The sequence below is a fragment of the Leishmania mexicana genome, chromosome 33 (assembly GCF_000234665.1).
Source record: "Leishmania mexicana MHOM/GT/2001/U1103 complete genome, chromosome 33".
Taxonomy (NCBI): Eukaryota; Euglenozoa; class Kinetoplastea; order Trypanosomatida; family Trypanosomatidae; genus Leishmania; species Leishmania mexicana.
In genome coordinates this window covers 632,489-659,293 of record NC_018337.1, presented here as the reverse complement: position 1 = coordinate 659,293, position 26,805 = coordinate 632,489, and the positions used below count along the sequence as shown (strand labels likewise).

The 26,805-nt window shown below is 57.9% G+C and overlaps 6 protein-coding genes across 6 annotated transcripts; all 6 read left to right on the top strand.

Annotated features, from left to right (window-relative positions):
* Positions 1-1,895: 1,895 nt before the first annotated feature.
* On the top strand, positions 1,896-4,307 carry LMXM_33_1500 (conserved hypothetical protein; the record flags this gene model as incomplete). The annotated part of the gene is made up of 1 exon (XM_003878693.1): positions 1,896-4,307. One exon carries the CDS (start codon positions 1,896-1,898, stop codon positions 4,305-4,307), a length of 2,412 nt encoding a protein of 803 aa, XP_003878742.1.
* A 5,796-nt stretch (positions 4,308-10,103) lies between these two features.
* On the top strand, positions 10,104-11,162 carry LMXM_33_1490 (conserved hypothetical protein; the record flags this gene model as incomplete). The annotated part of the gene is made up of 1 exon (XM_003878692.1): positions 10,104-11,162. The coding sequence occupies one exon, from the start codon at positions 10,104-10,106 to the stop codon at positions 11,160-11,162; it is 1,059 nt and encodes a 352-aa protein (XP_003878741.1).
* A 2,077-nt stretch (positions 11,163-13,239) lies between these two features.
* Positions 13,240-16,239, top strand: LMXM_33_1480 (conserved hypothetical protein; the record flags this gene model as incomplete). Its single annotated transcript, XM_003878691.1, has 1 exon — positions 13,240-16,239. The coding sequence occupies one exon, from the start codon at positions 13,240-13,242 to the stop codon at positions 16,237-16,239; it is 3,000 nt and encodes a 999-aa protein (XP_003878740.1).
* Positions 16,240-17,050: 811 nt separating this feature from the next.
* On the top strand, positions 17,051-18,241 carry LMXM_33_1470 (conserved hypothetical protein; the record flags this gene model as incomplete). The annotated part of the gene is made up of 1 exon (XM_003878690.1): positions 17,051-18,241. One exon carries the CDS (start codon positions 17,051-17,053, stop codon positions 18,239-18,241), a length of 1,191 nt encoding a protein of 396 aa, XP_003878739.1.
* Positions 18,242-19,079: 838 nt separating this feature from the next.
* On the top strand, positions 19,080-21,197 carry LMXM_33_1460 (conserved hypothetical protein; the record flags this gene model as incomplete). The annotated part of the gene is made up of 1 exon (XM_003878689.1): positions 19,080-21,197. One exon carries the CDS (start codon positions 19,080-19,082, stop codon positions 21,195-21,197), a length of 2,118 nt encoding a protein of 705 aa, XP_003878738.1.
* A 1,584-nt stretch (positions 21,198-22,781) lies between these two features.
* Positions 22,782-24,350, top strand: LMXM_33_1450 (conserved hypothetical protein; the record flags this gene model as incomplete). The annotated part of the gene is made up of 1 exon (XM_003878688.1): positions 22,782-24,350. The coding sequence occupies one exon, from the start codon at positions 22,782-22,784 to the stop codon at positions 24,348-24,350; it is 1,569 nt and encodes a 522-aa protein (XP_003878737.1).
* Positions 24,351-26,805: the final 2,455 nt, after the last annotated feature.

Here is a 26,805-nt window from a genome sequence, read left to right as displayed (position 1 = left end):
GTATTGGGAGGGGAAGGGGGTAGTCCCTATGAAATCTATCTCGCCTCCTTCGCTCTCTTTGTCATTTTTCTTCTCTGCTCAGATGCTCCTCCCCCATTGTTCGTTCGTTCTTAGCATGTGAGTGCGTTGTTGGTGTCTATGTGTGTGCTGCGTTGTTTCGTTTTCTGTTGATGTTCATTTTCTGCTTGTAGACCAGATACGTGCGTGTAACAGCGCGGGTTTTTGTTGAGCGACAACAGCTTGTTGTGCTTTGTTGAGTCACGCCATGCTTTAGGGATGATCACCTCTCCCTCTCTCTGAGCGTGCGTGTCCGACCCTCTCATGTTTCAAAGCTCCGTCCATCGTCATCGAGGGCCGGCGTCGAAGTCTTACGTGGTGCCGCCTTTGAAAGGTTTATCATAACCCTGCACCTTTTCCTACCCCTCCACCACCCGCCACCCTCCCTCTCCCCCAAACGCCAGAGCGGCTTGTTGTACCACCTTTCACTCTCTTTTCGTCCCGTCTTTTAACCGGAGCAACTCTTCTCCTCTGCCTCGCACGGGTCTGCTGAAGGGCAATACAAGATCAAAAAGGGTGCGCAGCTTCAGTTCTCGTTTGCTGTGTGGTCGTGGAGTTGATGAGCGTGGCCATTATCGGCTATCTTGTGTGTTTGGAGGTTCTCTGCCTCCATGTCTGCCTGCGCGTAGTTTTTGTGTCTCTGTTGGCTCCCAGATTCCTCCAAAATGAGTTGGGCGTCAACAGTGGTAAAAGTGGGTTGGCACTCTCCTCCATCTCTCCCCACCACTCCCATTTCGAGACCCCCGCGCCGTCTGTGATCTGCAGCAAAAAAAAAAATAAAGACGAACACGAAGGCCCAAGTGTCGCTACTCGACTTGCGTGCAGCACCCCCCCCCCACTGTTGGTCAACTTTAGCTATCACCCAAGTGCTGCCTCTCTCCTTTTCTGTAGGGAAAGCGGCCCTGCGTACACAACGGGGCCCCCCTTCTGTAGGGCGCGGTGTCTTGTGCTCGTCTTGGTGAGCCCCTTCATCCCTCCCCTTCTCTCCCCGCTCTCCATCATCATTACTCTCTCTCTCGCGGTGCCTCACTGTGGTGATCGCCGGTGCAATTCAAGCTGAATGACGTGGTGATTTGTTTTTCTTTGTGTGTGTGTGTATGTGTAGGCGTGTGCGTTGTCGCCACAACGCCGTGTTCTTCCCCAGTGTCGTTGCAGCACTACATTGCATTTATCTCTAAACAGATATATATATTAGTCAAGCAAGTACAATTGACTCCATAGCCGGAAAGCACAAGCCATCCCCTTTTTCTTACCCCTTTTCCGCTTCCCGTGTTTCCCCTTCTCCTTGCACCTTGACCACGAGCTGAACTGACATCGCAATCGCCTACCTCGCGTGGACTGTGTACGTGCACGGGTGTTCGTTTGTGCATGTGTGCACATGATAAGCATCATCTGACAGCGTACTTTTACTGGTAAACTGCGCACGCATACACACTCGAAAAGCCCTCCTCACTCTCTCGTCGTTCTTGCTGCTGTATGTTTCCTGGTGTACGTCTTTTGGGTCCCTCGCGCAAGCGAAAAAAAAAAAGAAAACAAGCCACGATCGGTTCTCTGCTCTTGCTTTCTGTGTTCTCTTGCCTCGCATTCTATTTGTGACGCTTCGCCGACACCCGAACCTTTCATAGACACTCATCATTCGTGCATGCTTTGTTTTGTGTGTTTGTGTGGGTGCTGTTTCCTTTGCTCTCACCGCCACCGCCATCCCCACCCCACCCCCTCCTCACCAAGCTGGCGGTACTCCCTCTTCGGAATCCCCGTGTGCTCCTCTCCGTCCTGATCTCTCCATTTCTTAGCAAAGAAAGCTGTTTGCGCTATCGGCAGTTTTATCGTGGGCCCTCATGTCGCAAAGTCCAAAGACGGATGGGTCGCTGGCGGAACGCCACACTGACCCGATGGGCATGGAGGCGGTCGAGGAGGAGCTCGATCTGATGAAGCTGGAGCAGCTGGACGACGAGGCGAAATTGAAGGTGCTCAGTCAAAGCCGCGCTGAAGTCGAGCGACTGCGCAACCTCACCCCAGAGATGATCCGGGAGATGGACTCACATATCGAGTATGCGGTCGATGCCTTCTTTGCGAACCGAATCGCCGACTGTGAGGCGGCGCTACGGAATCGCATGAACACTGACCCTCTGGCCGTGTGCGGAGCTGGACTGATTGCATTTGTGCGCTGCGGCCTCTCGATGGAGCAGGCGCAGGCAGACATAGCACTCGAGCTACTCACCAGATCAAGCGCGCTCGCCACACAGGTGATGTCCAGCGAGAAGAGCATGATATCCCGAGGCTTCTCTAAGGTGTTCCAGCGCAATAAGGAGACGAAGGGGAACTGGCTCAGCGCCGCGGAGTTCCGCGCGAAGACAATGCACGCGGAAAGCCAGGCCCTGCGCTGCTTCGTCTTCGTGCTCCAGCAGTCCGTCTCAGCGCTCGTGAAGGCTGGACTGGCGCTGAACCGCGCGAACAGCAGCTACAAGTCCCTCTACATGGAGCTGGACCACCGCTACAAGGCGAAGTATGGAAATAAAGAGAGCGTCAAGACGTCCCAGCAGACGCCCGTGGCTGCCGAGGAGGGTGACAGCGACGTCAATTCACCGGTGCCGTCTCCGACCGGGTTAACGATAAGGGACGACTCCCTCGAACAAAGCGCCGCGCTAGAGACGCTCGGCCTGGACCGCAACTCGGTGCATTGCGTCGAGTTCGGCCTCGGTGCAATGAAGCTCGCACTTTCCATCCTGCCAGACAACGTCCGAGCTCTACTCCGCTTCATCGGCGTCGAAGGCGACCGGCAGGAAGGACTAAAGCTTGTCCGCCAGTGTTTCAAGAGCGACACGCTGCTGTCGCCCTTTGCCAGTGCCCTGCTGCTTGCACTCTACGGCATGCTGCCAGCGACCTCGGCGTTTCTGGTTGATTCCTACCTGCCCGTTGCACACGAAGTGCGCAGAGAGGCGCTGCAGAAGGAGAAAATGCGCGAGTCGATTTTGCACCTCTGGCTCGACGGTCGTATCGAGCGGCTGACACGCTCCGTAGAGATGAGTATTTCCAAGCTGAATAACTGCCTTGCTATTGCGAGCAACCCACAGCTGCTGGCTGCCATGCCGCAGCTCCGCGACTTCGTCCTGTACGATCAGTGGTTCAACTACGCCATTGTGCACCAGTGGAAGCGTGCGAGCCGGTGCCTCGAGATCCTCTCGAAGACGTCCAAGTGGGCGAATGCCGTGTACCAGTACGCGCAGGCATGCTGTCTTGAGATGCTCGAGATGGAATGGGCAGAGGGAATCGAGAACCCCGACGGTGCGCTGGACTTCCCGCTGGAGGATCTAAACCGCATTGTTGGCTCGAGCGAGGCGAAGGTGAGCCTGACCTTCTCCGACGTTTCCACACGAGAAGCCATCGCTGAGACCATCAGCCACCTCTACTGGGGGGCAGCGCAGCGCAAGCCTGTCACGCTTGGCGGGAAGCCGAACCACAACGACCAGTTCGTGCTGAAGCGAATGGAGGAGATCCTGGTGAGCCACGGCATTATCCCATCCGCCGTGGTGGCAAAGAAGAAGCTAGGCGAGCCGCTGGAGCCCGTTCCGGAAGGTCTTGTCATTCGCAATATTGTGCCGCTTCCAGCGTATGAAATGTGTCTAATTGCCGGCATCGCCCATCAGTACCCTGCGGAGCGCAAAGACAAGATGGTGGCCTTGATCGACGCATACCTTTTGCGGGAGCCAATGCAGCGCAACACCCCACTGTCCGACTATGTAGGCTCCATGCGGAGCCGCAGCAAGCGAGAAGCGGCGTCGCATTCACTGCCTTCCTCCCCGAACACAACATCGGAGGGGTCGCCTGTGTCGAGGGAGGTCGCCTCGCCTGCTGCATTTCCGAACTCGCGTGAACGCAGAGCCTCCCTCCCTGAGAACTACCGGCTGCTATGCCTGTGCGTCTACAAGTCCATGCTGCTGGCGAACAGCGAGTCGAAGAAGAACCGGCAAGCCGCCTTAGAGGTGATCAAAGCAATTCAAGACACACCGCAGTACAAGGATCGTCAGTGGAGTCTCTCCTACGCACAGGCTTTTGCACTGTACGACAAAGCCTACATCGCGTACCGCGACAAGAGTCCTGAGGCGGCCGAGTCCATCATGAACCAGCTGCACAAGCAGTACGATGCCGCCCACTACTACATGCACGCCAAAATGGACCTCAAGGCCCACCTCGCCTCATATCACCTGAAGGAAGAGAGACAGGCAAGAGCGGCGAAGCTCACGAAGTAGCGCCCCAAATACGCCATGGAAAGAGAGCGATACCCAGATGAAACGAGGAGTGCACCTGCATATGGGCCCCGATGTGTGTCGACGGACAACGGCAAGTCAAAGCAGCAGCGCATTCTGCCTGCCTCACAATCCTCGGTGTGCGCCACTTGACGCAAAAGAAAAAAAAACGATGCCCAAGTAGACGTTGCGCACCGAGCAATTTGCTAATGTAGTGACTGAGGCTTGGCACCTCCACCCTCCACCCCCTCCCCCAAAAGAGGTGCGAAGGGTGCCTGAAAGCCTTCCATCTTTTTTTTTCCTTTTTTGTCTCACACGTAACACATCGTCACATCTCTCTCGGTAATGGCTGGCGACCGAAAAAGGATCGGCTGCGTCTTTCGTATTCGTTTTCTCGCGCATGGCGTATATGCGTCTATGGTTTTAGAGGCCAATGTACGGTTGCACGCGGGGGTTCTTCGTGGTGCATCTGTGTTTTCGTCCACGCAGCTCTGGTTGATAGCGACGTTCTGTTATCTTTATCCCTGTATGGCCCGCGTGGGGTTTTTTTCTCTCTCTCTGGCCTAACAGCCTACCTTACTTATCTGCAGTTTTTCCACACTGATCTTCCCATATCCGCTTCGATTCGAACTTGGAGTGCGCGTGGTTGAGCAATGTCATGTTTGCCAGTGGCAACTGTAATACTTGAGGGTGTGAGGTGGGCAAACTCTTTGTGGATATTCGTGTATGCATCTACATACGTACATGTACGGGCTTAGCGTTTTCTTTTTTGGTGTTGTTTTTTCGTTTTCGGAGTTCTCTCTTTGTTTTTCGGTTCGAAATCCTCCTCCCCCTCCATTGTCGCCGCCTCTGTTGTTGTTGTTTTTGGTGGGCGTGTTTGCCTTTCTACCCTCGAACCTTCCCCACGTACGCCACGATGAACCATTTATGTGGGTGCTATCGGCTGCTCTTTCTTTTGTTGTTGTTGCGTGTAATTACGATCTCCGTGTGCGCGTCATCTTCGTCTCAATTTATTTTCCTTTGCATGGGTGCGTAGCTGAGCAGCTTTTCTTTTCTTGTTGCTGCCGTTGCTGACTTGTGTTACATATGTGAACCCGGATGGCGGTGGGGAAGGGAGGGGGCACACATGTCTCAGTGCGTGGTATCACAGGGTCCAGTGCCTACGACATAGGAGGAGGCAGGAGAGATGTATCACTACTGACGTGGGCGCTCAGCTCCTGGACAACGATGCGTCGGAGCGTTCTACGACAGCGCACGCCCTGGTGCCACCTATATGGTAGACGAAGTGCCAATGCAACTCGAGTGTATCCCACACCGCCCTCACACTGCCTACCGATGGCGACCCTGAGTGCCACCCCGAGGGAGCTGCACCGGGTGGCGACCGGCGTGCTGGGAACGGCTTTGAGGTGACCTGCGGAGCGCGGGTGGTGAGTAGAGCGTGATCCAGAGGCCGCGTTCAGCTGGCGGTATTTGGCACATGGCTGTAAGGCTTTGCAAGCACTGCTTGGCATCACTCGATTGTGGTTCGCGACTGGGGACGGGTAGATCAGAGGTGAGCTTATGCTCTACAGTCGAATGGGCACGTTTCAAGCAAAAACGAAGATAAGAAAACAACAGTTTGTCCTTCGAATGCTCCTCTTGATCTATTTTTTTTTCTCCCCATCATTTTACTTTTTTTCTGCATCTCTGTGACTGTCTGTGTCTGCAGGCGTATGCGTGTGTCCTTGTCGAACGTGCTCATACGGATTACAGCGCGACTGCTTCATAGCCTCTTGTGTACCCTTGCCGTACACGAGCAGCCACGTACTGCGACCGCCTGCTTCACTCGGAAAACAAGTGCACCGGCACACGCACTCGCATGCCTGCGCACTGTTCGAAAAGGAGGCAGACAGGTAAAACAGCGGCAACCTAAGCAAACAAACGACGGTGACAGAAGACCAAGAATGTCTACACATACATACACACACGCACCCCGGCATTTTACACGCCTCCGTCGCTTGCATTTGTACGCACAGCTTTTTTTTCTGGTAATGTGGCCTTGCGCGAGTGGAGAGCGCGTCGGGGTGTAAAGGTGGTGCGAAGACGTGACAAAAAGATCTCCCTTTGCTTCATCACCCAACCTCTGGCGACCCCCTCTCCCCTCCCTCTCTTGCCCCTTGCACATATTTCATTATTCTGCTTCTCCCCCTCTCTTTTATTGGTGTCTGTTGTTTCGTGGTTGCCTGAAGCGTGTCTTTTTCCCTGCATTTGTTCTGTTCATGTGGCCTCCCCCTCCTCCTCGTAGACCGCTCCATTAGTGAGCTCTCCCCCTTGCCTGCCTGCATGCGCCTATTTCGCATTCGCTTTGCTGGCTGACAGACGTATCTTGAGCCTTTTCTTTGTTTTTTTGGGGGGAGTGAGAGGGAAGGTGGAGGGAGAAGGGGGGGCACCGCGAAAAGAATTACCGCCTAAGCATTCAAAATGGATCCGAAAGGAGAACTCGGTCGCGTACGTCGAGACGTCAAACGAGGATTGACCGTCACGTACCACCGCTATGGTCTTCCTTCTTGAGCACTCGCACAGCGGTCTCCGCCTCCTGGTGCACTGTGTATTACCCGCTAGCGCCAAGTGAAAGGAGCACCTGGGGCGCCTTAGTCGTCGAGCTCATCTAGGCGCCGCAGGTGCCGTTTGAAAGCAAGCCTAGCCGTTTTCTGCTGTGCCTTGCTTGGCTACGCGCGTGTGCGTGGATGGGCTCTTTCGATTATGGCGCATGGTGTCGCGCGTTCGGGACACTCGAGGGTGCCTTTTCTTGCATTGCATGACCTACATACCGATCCCCCATGCTAGTCGATCACTCTTCCTCCTTACCTTTCCTCTTGCCTGAACCTCGTGTACGCACGCGATCGACGGTGATCTGGGTCCTGCTCGCCTTTTCTTGTATGGACACAACTGGAGGATGAGGAAGCACAAGAGGTGGTACGCAACACACGCACCGCGCTAAACAGAAATCCTTCTGCTCTAATGCAACACATTTGCAGACGGACTCGACGGCCACCACGCAGTTGGCAACGTACCTACGCACATTTTTCTCCGGCGTCGAAAATGCAGTCCGTGTGAAGCCTTGCTCTTTTGGCGCTCTCCTCTGCTATTCATTTGGCTATCGTGACGCTGGTGGCTCTCACCTCGGACGGGGACCGGAGTCCACCCATCCAGTCGTAACGCGCACGGCGCAGCGGAGTGATCCTGCTCACGCGTGTGAATCTTCAAGGGACTCTAACAAGAGTGTTTGCCGAAGGTGCGCGAGTGACGGGGTCCACGAACAACTTTTCGGCTCTCTCGCCACCGTATGCGCCGCGCGCCTAGTGAAAGGGGCTGCGTCTCGCTATGTGGTCAAGGTACGTGTTTTCCTGGTTCGCGCAGCCTTGTGTCTCTTCCACTTCGATCGCCGGTGGAGACGAAAGCAACGGCAATAGTGGACGGCGTGCAGGAGCGTCCTTGGCGCCCTCCGGGAGACGCGGGGAAGAAGTCGGCGGCCATTGAGCAGTCCCTCGCAGCCGTGAGCGGCGTTGTGGGGGACGCTGTGTCGTGGGGACTTTTAATTGACATGGTGTTTTCTGTCGCGCGCCGTTTGAGAGCTTCTCGATCACAGAGCGTCCGCTAACGCTCAGCTCTGTCGAGCCGTTCCACCGCATCGCTTGTGCTGCACGAGGCGAACAGCTTCAGGATTCTTCTAGGCAGATGATCATGGTGTGCTACAGTGTGGGGTTCCTCCTGCCAGTGGAATTTGACTCGATCATGGGTGGCGTTGCGCTAAATCCGCTAGCGCTGCCGAGCAGCGGCGGTAACCTTGACCTCACCTTTCCATATAGCGCCGAATGTCAGGGGCAGCGCATTTGGGGCGCTGGAATTGCGCAACGTCTTTTGACCATGCCAGGTGAAAACGCCCTATCCCGCGTCCAGCGGTCGAGCGGCAGCATCTGCGGCTGTCCATGTCGCGACGGTCTTGTGTTTTTCGCTTTCCAAGCCAGCGCTGCTGGCGTGCCTCTTCGAGCCGGCTCAGCGCAGTGCATTTTGCCTGGCATGCCCTTTCTGAGGCAGTGCGGAAGTCATGTGCGCCACAGCTACCACTGCTCCGACGTCGTGCGAACACTTTATCGAGTTCTCAGACTACCATTGTCTCCTCTGGCTGAGCCCCCAGGGCGTCGCCACTCTGAAAATGAGTCCGTCGACAGCGAATGATGGTGGGGCTCAGCAAGAGGGACAATCACCGCGCACAGCACTGAGGCAGGTGGCTGACTTGCCCTTCTCATGATGGAGCAACTGTGCATCACCTGCCCTTTTCCTCTTCTCAAAGGCCTCTTCCCGGCGGGCTTAGGTGGGCTCTTCCTTTTCGTCTTTGTGCTGAAAAACGTGTGCCTCTTGTTCATCTGGCCGTTGGTAATGCTCCACCTCGCTCCAAACAGTTTCATGCGCGTCCTCGTCGTTTGCTTGGCTTGCCCTTTGTTTGCGCGGAGGGAGGGATGAGCGCAGGCGAACCCGTCAGTACGCGGCTGTGCAGCAGAGGTCACGTACGTACTCGTAACTGCTCTACACGAGTGGCATCGGGAGAGATACCAAAACAAAAATGGAATTCGAGAAGATCACCGGAAACTCTCCATGGAACGCACTTTGGCACACGTTGGCAGCGCACGCAACGACCGGATTCTTCTCTAACGAGACTTCCTCATTGCGCTTGACAAACAGAAAAGGATGGCCTTTGAAACGCCTTCTTTCCACTGGAGAGGAAGCTGCACGATTTCGGCTACACCCTCTCCCCTCCGCTCCTCTGCACAACTCCTTCCTTTCACCTTTTCCGTTGTGTGTCGCTCCTTTTCTTCCCTTGTCCTCATCGTCATGACTCCGTCCCTCACCCCCTCGTGTATGAACGGACGCGCTCCTCGGCCTTGCTGCCTGGAACCCCGAAAACACAAGCGGCATGCAGAGGGTAGCTGGTTCGCTCCTCATCGCATCGTTTTAGTGTGGGCTTTGCCCGAGATTATTGCTGAATTCTATCTTTCCCCGCTCACCTGTGTGCGCGCGCGACAAGGCTCATCTACTTCCTCTCGAAGGCATCGACCCCCACTCGATCACCACCACCTCGGCGCCCCTTTCCCTTTTGTTGTTGTCCTTGTGCGCACCTGCGGGCTCCTGGCAAGCGGCGGTTGCACATCTCTAGTAAAGGATAATCCTCTCGTTCTCTCTCTCTGCCCCCCCCCCACCTCCCACCTCTGTGTTTGTCGGCTCCCTGGGTGTTGTCTGTTTTCGTCCTTCGCGCGTGTAAGTACCGTATTCTCCTCTTCTTTGCTGCATGAGCTTGTGTTCGCGTTAGTACCGATACCGGCGTGCATACCATCCTGTTTATTAGAGAGTGGCGCTTGAGTACACCGCGTCCTCCTCCCTTCCACACCTCACCCCTTCACATTCTGTTTGTGTGCGCTTCCATTGCCTTCTTCTGTCGAGTGCCGTGCAGTGTATTTCTCGGACGGTCAGGTTCTGTCGTAGGGCCTCGTCCTCAGCACACACACACTGTCCTTTGCTATTTCGTTATCGTTTTCGGTTCTCCATAAGCGGGCATCGGGCTCGGACGGCAGACTCTGTGCCCATCGACGTCTTTCGTTGTCCGGAAAGTCTGTGCCATACGCTTCTCTCTCACACACGCGCACGGTGCTTTCGCCCTATCGACCACGTAAGCCAGTAGAGACACCCGAGGACCGTCGGGCACCTTCACAGACTCGTAGTGCTACCCTCACCTGCTCCATCCAAGGGAGAAGAAAAAAGCAGATGCCGTCGCTTCCAAAGAAGGTGCCGCCGCCGCCGAAGGAACCTGGCACGCACACCAATGCTGAGGTGAAGGAGGCCCTGCACGCCAGGGCTCTGCGCCGTACCGTGCTTGTCACCGCCGTAGTCTTTCTTCTCTTGGCGTGCCTGGCTGTCGTCTCCAACACGGCCCGCAAAACTGTCGGCGATGCTAGGAAGCCGAGGATGGTAATCATTGTTGCGAGCGGGCTGTCGCCCATGTCGGTGGGCCGTGCCATGAGGAGCAACAAGTCCCCTTTCATGCGCCTTCTCTCCAAAGCGGGTGGGCAGTTTGCATCGATCGCTGCCAGCAACACGGCGAACCCGCTGGTCAATCTCCTCACCGGATCCTCTACGAGCAACGCCGACACGCTGGCCAACACCATGTCGATCCTTGGCTGGCTAAAGTCGCAGGAAAAGAACACGATTGTGGCTGCACCGTCCGCGTACTGGTCTTTGGGGGTGGCGGGCACGAGTCCATGCCCGCAAGTGGGTCTGCTTGACACGGAGTGCTCGGGCCTGATGTGCCCGGAAACGAAGGAGTCGGCGTACTGCAACGCCTTCCGCAAGTACATCACATGCGATGATTGCGCGCAGCTGTACAACGACGAGATCCTGCTCGGCTTTGAGAAAATGGTAAACCAATCCGCCGATGCCTTGTACTTCCAGTTGGACAAACTCGCCGAGGCGGAGGTGAACAACACGGAGCTGGCGGTGCAGGAACGCAGCGAGGTGAACCTGCTCGACTCCGCGGTGGGCCGTATCGCCTTGGCTCTTTCTACGCGCACCAGTAAGGAGGCGGAGAACTGGCTCATGGTCGTCACGAGCGACGGTGCCAACGCGGAGATGGCCGCCCCGCTGCTCGTGGTGGTGTACACGAAGGGCGAGCTCGTGCAACTGAGCGACATCGCCAAGGACGCCAATACGGCCGATCTAGCCAACACCATCAAGTACTGGTTCAAGGGCAAAAACGTGAACACGTCGCGTCTGCTGGGCATCTGCACGGACGGTGAGAAGGTGGAAAACTGCAAGATCACCGCCTAAGGCAAGCAGCACCACACGCGAAGGCAGGATCGCCGTCGCTGGCTCAGCTCTCCTAACTGCAAGAAACAAAAAAAAGACCCGCCCAAGCACGTTGATGAGGCTGCCGCTCATTCTCCTGAATGCACACCCCGCGCCTCTGTGGGTCTCTGTAAGTGTGCCATCGTCGTGCTATTATCTAGCTGTTGGGGGGGGCGACGGAAGAGGTGCATGAGGAGCGCCGGTACGATGTTCAGGTGTGCCGAGTGCTCGTCCCCACTGTAGTGTCGCGGCCGGGAGGTAGATGGAGAGCGTCAGCGGTCGTTGGCAGCAGCTGTGGTTGTGCGCGGAGGTGTATAGCCGGAAGCCGATGACCACCACAGCGAAACGGGTGGAGAAAAAGGCGAATCGCCTCTGAGAAGGCGCGTGAGCGACGGGCTTCCCAGTGTGGCCAACATATGATAAAGGATGAGAACAAGCAACCACCTATCGTGCTCGCAGACATGAACATTGTGTGTGTTAGCGCCAGAGCTTTCGTCCGTTTTTATTTTATTTTCTGAGGTTGTACTTGTGTGGCTGGCACACAGACACACACATTGTGTGGTAGAGATGCAGCAACTGGTCGATATCATCGTCTCATGCTCTGCGTTTCAGGCGACAGAGCCTAGTGTGTGCCGCGGCTATGATGGCATCCGATGGTGTTTGCGCGCACGTGGGCAACGTTTCCTCCCTTTCTTCACTCTTTTTACTCGCACCTGCCCTTGCTGCTTGTTTCCTTTGGCTGATACCCTATCACAAAGGGCCAGTAGGGAGGCGGGGCGGACCTCGATGTGTGGTCCAGTGACCGGAGACAAGTCAGCGTTAGTGCTGTGTGTTACTCCCTTTCGTTTTGGTGCGTCCGTGTGTGTGTGTCTGTGTCTGTGTGTGTGCGTGTTTCATGGGGGAGGTTTTGCTTAGCTTCGTATTTGTGAACAAGGAGCGCCTTAATCATGTTGTCCTGCGCGTCTTGTCGCTTTGTTGTGCCCCAAAAGATTCTCGGTGGGCACGTGCCTGAGGCAATTTGTCTGTGCGTGTGCAGCGGTGGTTCTTGTTTTTTGTTCGTGTGCGTTCGTTTGTTCCGTGTTATCCGCCGGCGTGAGTGTCAGACTGCATGAACATCGAAGACGTAAACAAAACAACTGACAAGTGGCAAAAGAATGCGTCCTTCCCCACCCCCCACCCCGCTCTCCCCAAATAAAAAGGTGGAAGGCACTTTCGTCGTCGTTACGTTTTCTGTCTCCATCACCTCTTCCTTCGTTTCACCCATCTTCGTGACAGGAAAGGTAATGGAGCGCATCAGCTGGAGGGCTGCGTGCCGTGCCGCGGCTGATGCAAGCGCAGACAGTGTACCGTCTGTGGACATGTACGCCCGTGCGTTCACTCTACACAGCAACCCTCTCACTGCCTCGCCACAAGAAAGAAGAAGATGCTGGCTCAAGCTCTACTCGGTAACTGGCTCACGAAAATGTTCGCCGTGGTTCTTGATTCGTGATACCTCAACAGTCGCGCCTCTCCAGTGACACACGCCTCCGTCACGGTAGCCTCCTTTGTGGTCCATTTTCTTTTTTTCTTCGTCTTTTCCGCGCTGCCGGCGCCTCCTTCGATCGAGCTGAGTGTGTCCCGTTACCTGCTCGAGCGCTGATCGGCCGCCGCGCCGTCTGCACAGCCGAGTGGGCCCGGGCGTACGATCAAAGAAAGCGACCGGTGAAAGGGCTGAACGCGACAGCGCGTTTGGTTGATGTGTGCGCACGCGCCTACGAAAACATTCATGAAGGAGAGGCGGTGTTTTATTTTGTTCTCTTCGCATCGGCGGCCGCCCGTGCCACCGCGCCAGCGCACACATACCAGAAGCATAGACACGCACACACCAACCGTCCCTTCATATATACACGCGTACAAGCTGCATAGACATTGTTGCCCATTAGACTCCGATTGTGCATCGGCTACCCTCTGGTCAGAGAGAGAGGTCGCACGCCCATCACAGCGCCATCGTTCTTTTCCCTTTGCACAGTGAAACCACAAGTGGACCGACAGGGCAAAAGGGCGGAAACGCGAAACGAAAATGCTGCCCCTTCGAGCTACCCCGGTGCGCAAGGCTCCGGTTATAGTCCTCGAAGAGGCGAACCAAGCACATACCATGGAAACAACGGCATCCACGTATTCGGAGGTAGAAGTCTCGCCGGCGCCCGTTACTTGGGGAAGCGAATCCGCCTCTGCTTCGCCCTCGCCGGTCTCTGGCGCAAAGCATCATCGCGTTCACCCGATCCGCAAGACGTTTGCTCGCTCGGTGGCGCCGACGACGAAGGACGCGAAGCATTCCTCGCAGGCGAACAATACCGCCTCTTCCCCTGCCTCAGGTACGCAGCTCCTCAGCACATCGACTAGAGTGTCCTCTCCACCGCCTGCGTCACCTTCTCCGCTTCGCGGCATTATAGACTTTTACCTCGGCTCCTCTCCGTCACCGCACCGACCTGCGCCGTATGCGGGTGGCGGCCCGAGAAAAAGCGAGCAAGCGGAGCTGAAAAGCGCGGCTGACACCCGCGCAGGCCTGGAGTCCCCCTCGCTGTCGTCCTCTGAGGTATCAGAGATTTTTTCTCGCAGCCAGGCTCCGGCGCGTTCGTACATCGAGGATTTGCTGGCCATGACAGATGAGGACGGCAACGGTGCGTTGCCACAAGTGGAGACCGAACCGGCCATGTGCGACAGCGGCGGCGTAGGACATGATTCCACCTCTCCTTACCCGCGCGTAGTCGGCGTGGCTCTCGACAGCTCGCCGGTCGTGCCAGAGATGTGGGAAGAAACGAGCTCATCTGCGTCTACCTCTTCCACCGGCGTCTCGGACAGGCTTGAGGAGGCGGAGGCGTCGCCGCAGCGGCACCGCAGTGCGTCCGTCGCGCGCATCCACTTCAGCTGCGCTTCGCCGACCTCTCCGCTGCCGGCTCAGCTGACCGCCTCCCCTATGAAATGGAAGCGGAGCGTGGAAGACTCGCCTCCGTCACAGGGGGGCGCTTCCCACGTCCCCCAACGGCCTGCGGCTATGATGCAAGAGAAGCATGCACCATCACCGATGGCGGACACGACGGGGTTGTCTGCAACGATGTTTGACAAGGAATCCAGAGTCGGCCTCAACCGGCACAGCCGCACCGGAGATTTTCATCACGGCGAGGCGGTGGAGAGAGTTTTGCGCTTCCCACCCTATTCGACACAGGGGGAGGTCGCTCACATCGACCACGTGGATAATGAGAAGGATGACAAGGGTGCAAAGATAGCCTTCGCCCCTTTGCAAGCTGCGCCCGTGGTCTCAGATGGCGTCGCTGGCCATTGCAGTGGACAGGGCCGAGTGCAGCGGTGGCCACTCGTAGCGCCGCCTCTCTCTTCGAGGCGACCCAGTCGTTTTCCGGCGTCACCGCTCGTTGACGCAGAGACGCACGTGACGATACCGTCTTTTGGTAGCAGTGAAGCAAGCGTTCGCCGCGGCACTTGGCTTGACAGCCTTGGAGGGGGCCTAGATGCTGCCCCTCGAGCGAAACGAACGGACAGCGATTCGCCTGCAGTGCGCCGCTTTCTGGACGGCAGCACGCCTTCTTTTCCCATGGATCGGTGGAATGTGGAACCTCCGCTGCCGCGGCGCGTCGATAAACAGGTGGCTACCAGTGAGCCTCACCAGCCATCAAGTGGACCGGTGAAGAAGCCGAGCGTGCGGGCCCTTCTTGCTAGACTTTATCCCTTCCCGTCCACGTCGACGCGCCCTTGCACGGGTTCCAGCAACGTTTCTCATGAAAGGCGATGTTCCTCCAAGATGCCCCAACGAACGGCGGACGCGCCACCGCCTCGGTGGAACGCGTCCACCAAAGTTCACTCCGACCCACTCACAGGGAGCATTGAGCTGGCGCATGCGGGCGAACGCCACTCAAGCCTCCAGCACGGCAGCCGAAACGGGAGCAGGGACGACTATGTGAGCGAGCGGCCCGTTTCCTCACATTGTAGTCGCAGCAGATCTGCCCCAGCACGGACGCCACTGCACACGCGCACCTCGCTCTTGCGGCTGGAAGCGACGAAAGCGCGCAAAGCCGCCGACGCAGCGCTTCATGACGAAATGGCGTCGCCATCATTTCATCCAACCGTCGCCCCGCATAGTGCGCGCATCTGCCGAGACAAACTTCGAGAGCTGAAGAGCTCTCACGGCGCCGGTATTGCTGCTGGTGCTCCGGCAGCGGCAACGCCAGGGTCTCAGCTGGAACAGGCATCGCTAACAGAGAACTCTAAAAGCGAAGCCAAAGCGTGGCAAGGCACCTCTGGTCATGGTATCGTGGGCGACGCTCCAGCAGTGGCAGACGTCTCCGTGTCAAGCTCAGACGAGGTCGATGCAGTGGCGAAAGCAAGGGCGACGCGTTCCCCATGCCCCTTAGTGACAGCTTTACCCGCCAGACAGCCCCCTCCGCCTCAGGTCGTGGAGCTGTGGGGAACGAGCTCTAACCACGGTGCACGTATGTACGCAAACGCAGCTGCGCTACGAGAACGTCGACAGTCAACGCAGCATCGTCAGCTACGAGAGAGGAAACCAGAAGAGCAGCCGCCTATGCCGATGCACCCTCGCCGTGGCGCCTCATCTTGTGCCACGCGGCAGCCGACAGAGGATGTAGGCTGCCGGAAGCCACCTTGTCTGCAAGTCTCCGCAGCCACAGATCGCATTAACACGTCGACACAGTGCAATCTGTTCCCCAGTGAGCGCACGGCGGGTTCTGCGATAACGGCTGCTCCTGCTTTTGATTTGCAGCTGGGTGCCACGCCCGTCTCCGTTGGCGCAGAGCACGCGCCACTGCTTGCCGGTTTGCCGATGGCAACACACACAGCGCTTCAGCGCGTGGACCTGTACAGCACAACGCCAACGGGCGCACTAGAGACCCCAATCACCTCGTCGGAGAGGCAGCAGCGCGTGGAGGACCGGCTACTAGAACTCGAAACGGACCGGCGACGTCGACTGGCAATGATGCGCCAGCTCGCAAGTACGCGCGACTCGGTGGCCAGCGAACCCTTTTTCAAACCGTTCACGGGTCGTTGAAGAAATGCTGGCTATCTTATGTGAGCAAAGCCTACTAGGTTGGCATCGTCTCCCGGCCCCGTCGCTCGCTGCCCTGCACGTGAGCGCTCTCACTCTCTCTTCTTTGCGGCTGCCCCATTCCCGCCGTTCTTTCTCACACGGTACGCGGGCGTGCTGAGAGACGCCCGCTTGGGTGGCACAAACCGTGTCCGCAACAGCAAACATGTAGATGATGCCGCCTCGGATGGGGGAGAGACTAGCTCGCACCAAGGAGGCATGCCGTGTCCTCTGGTATGCATGGCACCGTGAGGTTGTTGCTGCCCCTTGCCCGCACACACCGTGCACGATGGACTTTGGTCGCTGTTGGATGTTTTTTTTTTGAGGAGTGGAGGGGGAGGGGCATCCATCCTGGCCGAGGTGTCAATGCACGCTACACCTGCTCGGGATTATGGTATGTGCTGAACTGCTCACTCTCTCTCTGTGTCCTCCGCCGCCTTCTTTTTGCCTTTGCTTCTTCGCTTTGCGTTCCGTCGCTTCGGCGACACAGTGGTGCTTGTCGTGGAGTGCACTGGTGCGCACCTGGGCGTGATTGCACGTGAGAGCCTCGAGTAACAGGGGCAGTCGTGCATACGGTGACTTCCATCGCCGCCTCCCTGTTGAGTCACTAAGGTTCCTTATTTGCTTCTTTTATGGAGCCTGTGCGGCGCAGGCTTTCTGTGTAGGTGACTGTCCGCTGCAGCCGCCACCTGCTCGCTCTTTCACAACATCACGTCTTTCGCGAGTGCCTTCCGGATCACATTTTCTGTTTCTCTTCTTCGTTGTAGTTGCAGGTATGCGGCGTCGCGTCGGCGTCGGTCACGTGCTGCAGGAGCGCCAGCAGCAGCAGCGGATGGCAGATCTCGGCGCTCAGATTACGGCGGAGCGCGTGGGGCAAATCGAGGACCAGCTGGAGGAGCTCCAGGCACAGCTCAAAGCGCTGGCGCAGAATCATAAGTCTGACATCACGGAAGACCCCGTCGTTCGTGCCCGCTTTCGCCAGCTGGCCGACTCACTCGGTGTCGACCTCATCTCGTCCAAGAAGAACGTGTTTGCCGACGCCCTCGGGCTTGGCAACTTCTACTATCAGCTTGCCAGTCGCACCGTCGAAGCGTGCATGCGAGAGCGCAAGTTCTGTGGCGCCTACGTGCCGTTGCAGCGTGTCCAGTTCTTTGTGCAGAAGGCATACGACGCCAGCTCGCTGCTGGGCGGCAACGCGCAGAACCGTCATCATGCATTGCCACACAGCAGCGGCAGCGGCAGCGGTAGCAACAAGTGTGACCGCCGTGACGAGGGAAAGCGCATCGTCATCTCGGAGGCCGACATCCTGACGGCGCTCTCCAAGCTATCAGTACTCGGCGCCGGCTACAACGTGGTGAAGTTAGGTGGAGTCTCCTACATCCAGACCACCCCAGACGGCGCGCGCGGCGGAGACCATGTGCTGCTGCTGAACTACGTGCTCGGGCTGCAGAAGGAACAGATAGAGAGGGCTAAACAGGCGGCTGTGGAAGAGCAAAGGAAGAGCGCGCCAACGGCATTGGAGGGTGGCGCGCGGGCGACTGCGGCGGGCGGAAGCAGCTACCGCAGCGGTGTAGGTGCCGCGTACGCCTTGGGTGCCCATCCTTTTGACCTCGGCAAGGACAAGGGCAGCGAGGCAAACGTCTCCTTGTCGTTTTCCCAGCAGTGCGTGGCTGTGCGGGAATCACAAGTCGCAAGCGGGCTCCATTGGGAGACGCATCGCGCTCGAGCGGCGTTGAAGCGCATGGTGCAGGAGGGCACGGTGTGGGTCGAGGAGTCGCAGGACAAGTCCGGCGGTCGTGTCACCACGGCCGGTGCCCGTGGTAGCTCCCCAGCAAAGTCGAAGGCCATTCTGTCGTCCACTGAAGAGGTGAAGGAGGTTTGGAAGCGCAAGCACACGGGCACGGCGGAGGCCGCGGACAGGAAGGACGTTGTGTACTGGTTTGTGTCACTGACCTCGCATGGGTGATGGCAAAGAGGTGGGGGTGGAGATGCGACCTTACGATGCCAGCGGCCGCCGGCTCAAGGTTGCCGCTACTGTTGGCGTTGCTCTTTCCCTGCCATGCACGCCGGTGAAGAGGAGGGCACATGAGTGCGCATCTGTTGCCAAGTGGGGCGTTTTATTGCCTGATGTTTAGTGGTCGGACTGCTGTGCATCTGTGTTGCCCATTTCACGATGTTGCGTCACCGCTGAACTGTGTCCCGACTTGCCTCCGGCGAGGTGGCGACAAGAGCGAACAAGAAGAAAACGCACACACTCGCAGACTAGAATCCTTTCTCTGTGGCATGTGCGTGTATTCGGGTGTTGCAACTGGTGCCGCGCGATGCTGGCGCACCGAAGAGAGGAGAGCTTGCGTGATCAGTGGCATACATGCAGCGAGACACGCAAGGCGCGTGTGGAGATGAGAGCGCTTGATACGCATCGAAGGATACAGGTATATAGAGTTGGCCGTCGATGTTGGCATTTCACTGGTGCAGTCCCCCATCACCCCTCCCTCTTCTCTTCCTCTTCGCTACCGCCTTCCCACTCGCTACCCGCACTGCACATTGAGGCAAAACCCAGTTCTGTGAATCGACAAACAGTGCTGACCCCCCACACACACACACAACACCCGTGCGCCGCGAACCATCTTACACGGTACGGTGCCTCTTGGTCTCACCGAACAACCTAATCACCAGCCACAAACGTAATGCAGTTTTGTGCGGTCTGCCGGCGAACGGGCGTATCCTTTCTGGCCACCGGTGCACCACGAGCAAGCGCACTCCGCGTAATCTCCACGAGCAGGACTACCATTCAGGCTTCATGGATGCCGCCCTGCGCCGCCACAGTGCTGAGGTGCGCGCGCCGATGTTCTTCCACGTCAAGCGTGAACTCCGTCCCAAATAAGGAAGAAGGGCTGTCATCTTCCCAGACCAGCTTGAGTTGGAAGTCTGTGCAATCTTCCACGTCCCGCAGCGATGATGCGACGGCGAACCTGGCCACGTCGATCGCAGAGCTTCTGCAGCATCGCCAGCAGATGACCAGCGTGTACATGGGCCTTTTGGCAGACCGGCGTGTCCAGTATCGCGATCAGCTACTTCTGAGCTCCTTGGGCTCTATTCAAACCGAGATGCAGGTGCTGCTTCGACGCTTGCTGGCGTCTCGCCCTGAGGCAGCCGCAAGTCCTACCCAGGTACCGCAACAAGCACCACCCCAGATGACATCTGACGCCGTACGAAGGCTGAAGGAGACATGGACGCGAATCAATGGTGTTGCTATTCACTGTCGCGATGCGGCGACGCGCCACGCGTACTTCTCCGCGGTGCGTGACTTCTACGCAACGCTAATCTGCAGTGGTCTGCTGCGGACGGAAAGCGAGGTGCGACTCATTTTGAGCGAAATGCGCAACACCGACCTGATTGAACCTGACGCGTCCTTTTACGAGGTGCTGTTCGTGGCTTTGTGGTCCCTCGACGACGTGCGTGAGTCGACCGTAGCTACCGGGATGCACGGCGCTGCAGGGTCGCGCCAGACGCCAGAGATCGTCGCTGGAGAAGTGAGACAGCTGCGCCGGAGCGTCGCAGGGGACCTCGCTGGATATTACATGGGCCACGCACTGGCGCAGCTCTCGACTTCTAGCGCGCCGACCGCAAGCGCGGCACCGATGCACACGGCGGTGCGTCCCGAAACGTGGGAGGTCTTCTTCGCCACACTGGCCAACACTCAGCCTGCGCCGAAACTGATGAATCTTTGGTGGAAGCGGCTCTTGGAGTGGTTGGATGAGCAGGTACCACTCGTGTCAGCCAAGGCATCCATCGGTGCACTAGACAAGGAGGCAAGTGTGGCAAAGGGAGCACCGGTGCCGTACCAGGCAGTTCACGCCGTTCTCGCATGGTGCGCGCAGTCGCGCGAGATGGAGAAGGCTTTGAACTATTTCAACGCCGTCAACCAGCGTGGCGTCACACTGCATGCGACCACGATGCCGAACATCTCATTGTCTGCGGAGCTGGTGGGGGACTTCACCAGGGCCGGCTGCCTCACTTCCTCCTCTACACACACCCCGGTGCAGGAGCTGCAGCTCGCTCTCCTTGTGAAGCTGATGGTGAGTACAAAGTCTGTCAAGATGGACGGAGGCCTGCGTGCGCTGGTGGTGCGAGACGTGCAGCGGCAAATCAGCCCAGATGTGCTGTATACGGCGCCGTGGGCAGTTATCAACGACTTGATCGCTGGGCTCTCGGTACCGAGCGCGATGCAGCTGCTGCGTCGATGCTCTTCCTCCCTCGTCGCGGAAACAGCGTCATCGACGCTGTCAGAGAAGAGAAGCAGTTCGGACGACAGGGCTTGCGATGACGGAGCGACGGTGGGCTCTGCGGCGAAGGGCAGGGGCACGCGCGAGATTCCATTTTTCGTGTGGGCCTCGCTGCTGCGCCGGTGTTGCCGAGAGCACCTGCAGGACGAGGCAGAGTCCCTCTTTGTGTTTCTGCGCAAGAAGTTCTCGATTACGGCGCCGGAGAAGCGCGAGCTGATTGAGATTATGATGCGCATGTACACGACAATGCACCCCGCCGACTTCCCTTCCGCCATGGATGTCTTTCTTCAGCATGTTCTCCGTACACCAGAAGGGGAGCCAATGGTCAAGCCAGACGCCGTACTTTATGGACTGCTCGTCAAGGGCGCGGACTCCCGAAACGCGGCCATGATGGTCTTTCTGGAGGCCTGCGCAGCCGGGGTGGCGCTCAACGAGGAGCTTTTCGAGGCCCTCATGGGGTCGACGCAGTACAAAACAGTCGCATCGTTGAGTAGGAAGCTGCCCCATGACTACGCCGCCTCCTCACTAGACGCGCAGCTGAAGATCCCGGCCAACGCGGACGCACATCTTCGCCGCGAGGAGGCCCTTCGTGCCCGCGGCAAACCGCTCTACGACTCTACGGGCGACGTCGGGTGACTGTCTGAAGCAGCGCACACAGACGCAACAGCCTACCTCGAGCGAGTGCGTTCACTACACTGGTGTGCGTCACTATGGATGTGTCCACATCGCTATGTGCGTTGCCCTGAACCACCTTTTTTTTCTGACCGATAAGTGAGGCTGCCCCGAGTGTGCCACCTCTGAGGAGTTCACGTGTACGCGGCGAATGCGGAGGCATCGCCAGCCCCATTTTGCACGGGCACCGACAGGCAAAAGAGAGGCGCATGGGAGAGGGGGGGGGCGAGGAAGATGGACATCTGAACTCCTGACCCTCTCGCTGTGCGGTTTCCTTTTCATTTGTTTCTTCTCTTCCCGCGGAACACACACGCTTCCGACTTGCTCTCTCTCTCCCTGGGCGTCACTCACTTGACGCAGGCAGAGCGGGTGGCTAAGTGGGAGGGGCGAACGAATATGTGTGAAGACGCAGCCACAGGCAACTGCACGCGTTCGTCTCGCGTCCGCTTCACGGTATGTGTAGCTCACACCGTCACCCGAGGTGGAAATGGCGCCGACGAAGGAGACAGGGCACCCCAGGAGAGACGAGATCGTGGCTTCTGCGTTTCATCATATCTGTCCCTCTCTTGCTCCTCCATTGAGCGGCGCTTCCCTGACGCGTACTTCGCTCTGGCTTCTCGTTCGGTTCGCTTGCCGACGTCGCCTCTTGCGGTTCGGCTGGAAAGCGGCATCTGTCGGTCAAAGAAAAACCCGGACAAACCGTCGTCTAGATAGCATACATTGGGGCCCCAGCTATCGTCACCCACTCCCGCACACGTGGAGCACATCCAGGAACAGCACGTGAGCTCGCGTCCCCCCCCCCTTTGTTGCTCTCGACTCCACCACCACCCTTGGGGGGCACCTCTCCCACACTCTGACGGGCGCCACGAAAAGCAAGCGAGAGGCCACGCGTACAATCCATTCATCATAGGCGTCCGCGGACTCACCCTTCGAGGTTCGACACAGCACCTGTATCTCTCGGCAGAACGGCGAAGTCTGAGCCCCTCTCTTCGTCAAACACGCCACCTCAGCCACACACGCATCGCCATCGGGCGTAGTTTTTTTTTTCGGTTTCTCCAGGCAGATAAGGATTCGTTTCGCGGAATGCCCACCGCAGAGTCCTCCCCAACCACCCCGCAGCCGACAGAGGCAGGTACGGCTATGTCCCCGAAAACCACAGCAGTTGAATCAACGGCAACGACAACCACCACCACGATGGCCGCGCCTACCGCGACGACAAGAGGCAGCTCTTCGAAAGGGTTTCAAGTCACACACACAAACTACCAGCGCGGCAGCACCCCGTTCCGCTCCGCCTCGCCGCCCATTGCGCCGGCAGCATTCTCTGGCCCCCGTGCCGACGGTCCCTCAGGGTCACCAGTGCAGTCCCCACAAACACCCCCCAGTGTCTACGGAGTCGCGGCACCGTCGCCATATCAACGGCATCGCTCCTCCTCCTCCTCATCGGTGCATTCTGCCACTACGACCAACACGCCACCACTCGGCCCCCGCAAAACTGCTGTGCCGCTCATCACACCGCGCTACCAAAAGAAGAGCCGCACGGCGCGTCACATGAGCGTGACGGATAGCTTCCCAACGCAGCAGACACCGTCGGGGGCTCTGCAGCAGGAGGCGACAGAGCGCATGACGATCCAGAACGGGCCGATGCGGTACGACCAAGAGATGCACTTTCACACATATGACGTGTACCGGTATGGCAAGCGGCAGATCCACACCCGCAGCGTGGGCTACAGCAGCGACGGTGACTTGGTAATGATGCGGGAAGACTACTCGGAGCCGAGCGACGTGGACAACGGCTTCGTGCTCAAGCGGACAGAGATCTCGGACCCGACTGTGCTGGACCCGCACGCGAGGCGGCCTTTGACGGACACGGAGATGCGTAGCAAGAAGAAGATCCATCTGAACCGCCCTCGGTACAAAAAGTACCCGGGCATTTGCGCCCCAAAGAACCGCAAGGTGAGGAACCGTCTGCTGAACGACTTCTTCGCACACGAGCTGGCGCGAGAGGTACTCGTCAAGGCGCAGAAGTGGCGGACGCTGAACCCCGACAAGCTAGAAACATCGGTAGGCCCGTCGTTCACCGACCTGCCGAAGGCGGTCATCCACGCGTTTGATCTCGAAGGAGAGGAGCAGCTGCTGGAGTTTGAGCGACTGCGCGTCCACCCCGACATGCTGGGGCCGCAGCTGCGCAACGTCCGGGCACCGCCGGACCCCGACTCACCAGAGGGTCGCTTCCAGGGTCTTAACACGCGGCTGCGTGGCGAGTTGCAGCACGCTTTGAACAGCGAGTTCCTAACGCAGCAGATCGAAGACCTCGAGGTGCACTTTTCAGAGTTCATCAAGGATGGCTCCAAGTCGCCTGAATCGCTGGTCTTCCACTTTCGCGATGGTTACGGTCGGCTCATCTGCCACGGGGTCGCCGCCTACTACCTGCTCGTGTCCGAGTCCCGTACGGTGATGGACGGGAGCGGGACAAAGTTGACGTACGTCTCTCTTCCCAAAACACGCCGTCATGGCGTTCGCGCCGTCAACCCGCCGCATGCGCCACTCATGGTTGTGCTGAAGCGCAACCGCCGCAACCTGCCCGCGAAGCATAGTCTTTCTGCCCAGACGACACCGCAGATTGCGCCGACGCCGGACATGGCTGCATCGCAGCCTGCGCTGAGTCTGGAGGGTGATATCACCGGAAAGGAGACCGGGGTAGACGACGCGGAGGTGATGTCACCTCTTGACCTCAACGCACCGGCCATGCCAAACCTGAGTGCCCAACGGACCAGCAACAGCGACCTTGTCGGTGGTAGCAAGGCGACACATGGGCACGCGACCGGCGCTCAACGGATGGACAGCGGCGGGAAGAACCCGACCGTATTTCGCACCGTGCATTCAAAGTTGCCGACCGCCGACCCGCTTCCGTTCTACATACCCATGCTGCGCTTGACGCTCTCTTTGGAACAACAAGAGGATGCCGTGGAGAAGCTGGATGCGGCGAGCGCTGGTGTCTCGCCGGACTTGGGGCCGTTCACACCCCCCTTGACAGCGACACAGCGAAAGAAGCTCCGAAAGGCGGAGAGGGTGCACTCCGCCGATGCTTCACCGGACTATTACTCGACCCGTTCATGAGTCGTCTCTGCAGCAAGCATCTGTGCGGCCTCATGAACGCTTTTTAGAGGAGGGGAAAGGCGACGGGGGAATAAACACCTGCTGTGAAGGACGCATGTGACGCATACGAAGTCGATGAAGCGAGCCAGGCTATCCATGAGGTATGTGGGACATTTATGATGGCTGTGAGTATCACGCCATTTTTCTCTTAGGTGGCGTGCGTTGTAAGCTGTTGTTGCTGTGGGCAGACGAGCCGCACGCGGCTTTCAGCGTTGGGCTCTGATGCGTGGACTTACTCCTCGCGTGCCTCCCCTCATGAGTGCACTGCTGATCTGCGCAGGCGATGGCCAACTTTCTTTTGTTTTCCGTTTGCGCTTGCTACTCCTCCCTGCATACTCGGCTTCTCTGAAGGTGCGGGTACCCTTGTAAGAGGAAGGGGAAGGGGAGAGGGGGTGCCGAGGGGGAGTGCAGCAAACACACGACCCCAATGTTGTCGTTGCTAGCCTCCCCGCTGCCTTGCGTGGCTCTCCCACCCCTCATCTCCTCCGCCATCTCCTTGTTTTCTTTTCGGCGGCGTGCCTCTCTTCATCTGTGTTTCGTCTCCGTGTATGCGTGCGTGTGTGTGTGTTGCGTGTCGCGTGTTTGCGTCCTCAGTGATCTCTGTGATGTCCTCAGCGCACCTAGACTGAGCATCGGCTCCTCTTCTCGCTCCCGCTCTCGCTCTCTCCACCGTCAAGGGTGTCGCTCCTGTGCCTATTCTGTTGTTGCGGTTGTTGCTCTCTGTCTGTCGTGTGGCGCTGAGTAGGCGACGCGATCTGGTCCCTTGAGTTGTTACCCTCGTATTCTTTTTAACTTTCCTATATTTTGTGCTGCCCTCTGCGCCGCGGCTTGCAGACACACGCGACGAGGAAAGAACGGAAGCAAACACTGCCCTTCATGTCTGTGCGTGTGTGCGTGTGCGTTCAATGAAACGGAGTGTGGAGTATTGATGTCACCTGTTCCTACCCATTCAACGGAGAAAAAAAGAAGGAAAGAGCGAGTGTCCGCTTCGATTATCCCTGTTTGCTGCACAGCGCAGTCTCTCTTCTTGAGAGCACTGCGTGCGTGACATCTCTCGCTCCTGTATACGCACTACGACGTCGTGCCCCCCCCCCTACGGCTCTGAGGCGAGGGCATCAAGGCAGGGAAAGCCTTACCCCTCCTCCCGCTAGTGTGTATGAGAAGTTTGAACTCGACTGCCGTTCCGTATACTCAGCATCGTCCCCAGCTGTTCTTATGGACCTCTGCCCTGCCCCACCACTCTCCGTCCCTTTTCCTCTCTTTTTTTTAATGCTGCGCACTGCTCGTCGCGGGCTCTCCCAACCAAGCCCACGTTATTATGGTGGGCATGGTGGCTGACTCTCGCACAGTAGAAGGGCAATAAGGAAAGAAATCGAGAGGCAGATAGGCAAAGGTGGGCGGGCCTACGCAACGCAACGCCAGCGCCTGTCTCGCCAACAACAACAAACGTCTTCGTGTCGGTGCGGTACCGCTCCGGCCTTTCACGCAGGCGTGCGCACATGCATACCATCACGCAGGGACACGCACAGTAGATACGCGCACAATCGAAAAAAAAAAAAAACAGAAAATATGTCGAGGGTGCGCAACCACGCCTTTCTTTCCGGCACGGTCCAGTGGCTTCCAGCCTCTCCAGTTGGCAAGAACAGGAGTTGTATTGCTCCTCCTCCTCCCCCCTCCCCTCTTTCGCACCACACACGGGGTGGTGTGTTCACAGGCACGAGTCAGTGTCGCGGCGGTGCTCCTCCAGCAGTGTTTGTCTGCCTCTCTGTATCCTTTGGGGCAATGCCCAGTGTGGTCTACCGATTCGTCCTCCGCCCCTCTTTGCTCTCCGTTGTCCATGCTAAGGGGGATCAGCAAGAGTGCGCGTGCCCAGCTGCTTCCCTTTCCTACCCTTTCTCTCTCCATCCTCCCCACCTCGCACAGTGCGCCACAAGACAGGCACGCATACGCGCACACAACAACAATCACGTTGGTTCACAAGACTGCTTCTCTTCCGCTGTCTTAGCGCGGGGTTCTTGGTCGGGTTTTCAGCTCTTTCCACGCCTCCCCTTCCCCGATCCGGTCTGCTCGTCACCTCTCCCGAATTCTTCGCCTCCTTCGACAGCCCTCCGTAGTTCTGCGCTGGCCAGCCTCTCTCTCTCACATCTCGCCGTCAGCTATCGCGCTTAATTCGTTCGAGCTTTGTGGGTGCGTGTGTGTGACGCCGCCCCGCCCTTTTCTTTTGCGTGTGTGTGCATCTTTTGCCCCCCCCCCTCCTCTGTCTCCATACACACATACACGCATCGCTTCGCTATCATTCCCACCGGAGGCTCATTTTGGTCTGTCTTCTCCCTCCCCTCTCTCGTCTCTGCCGTGCTTTGACAGACGCACACGAGTATCCATACACAGACGGCCACCACAACGCTTCTTCTGTCGA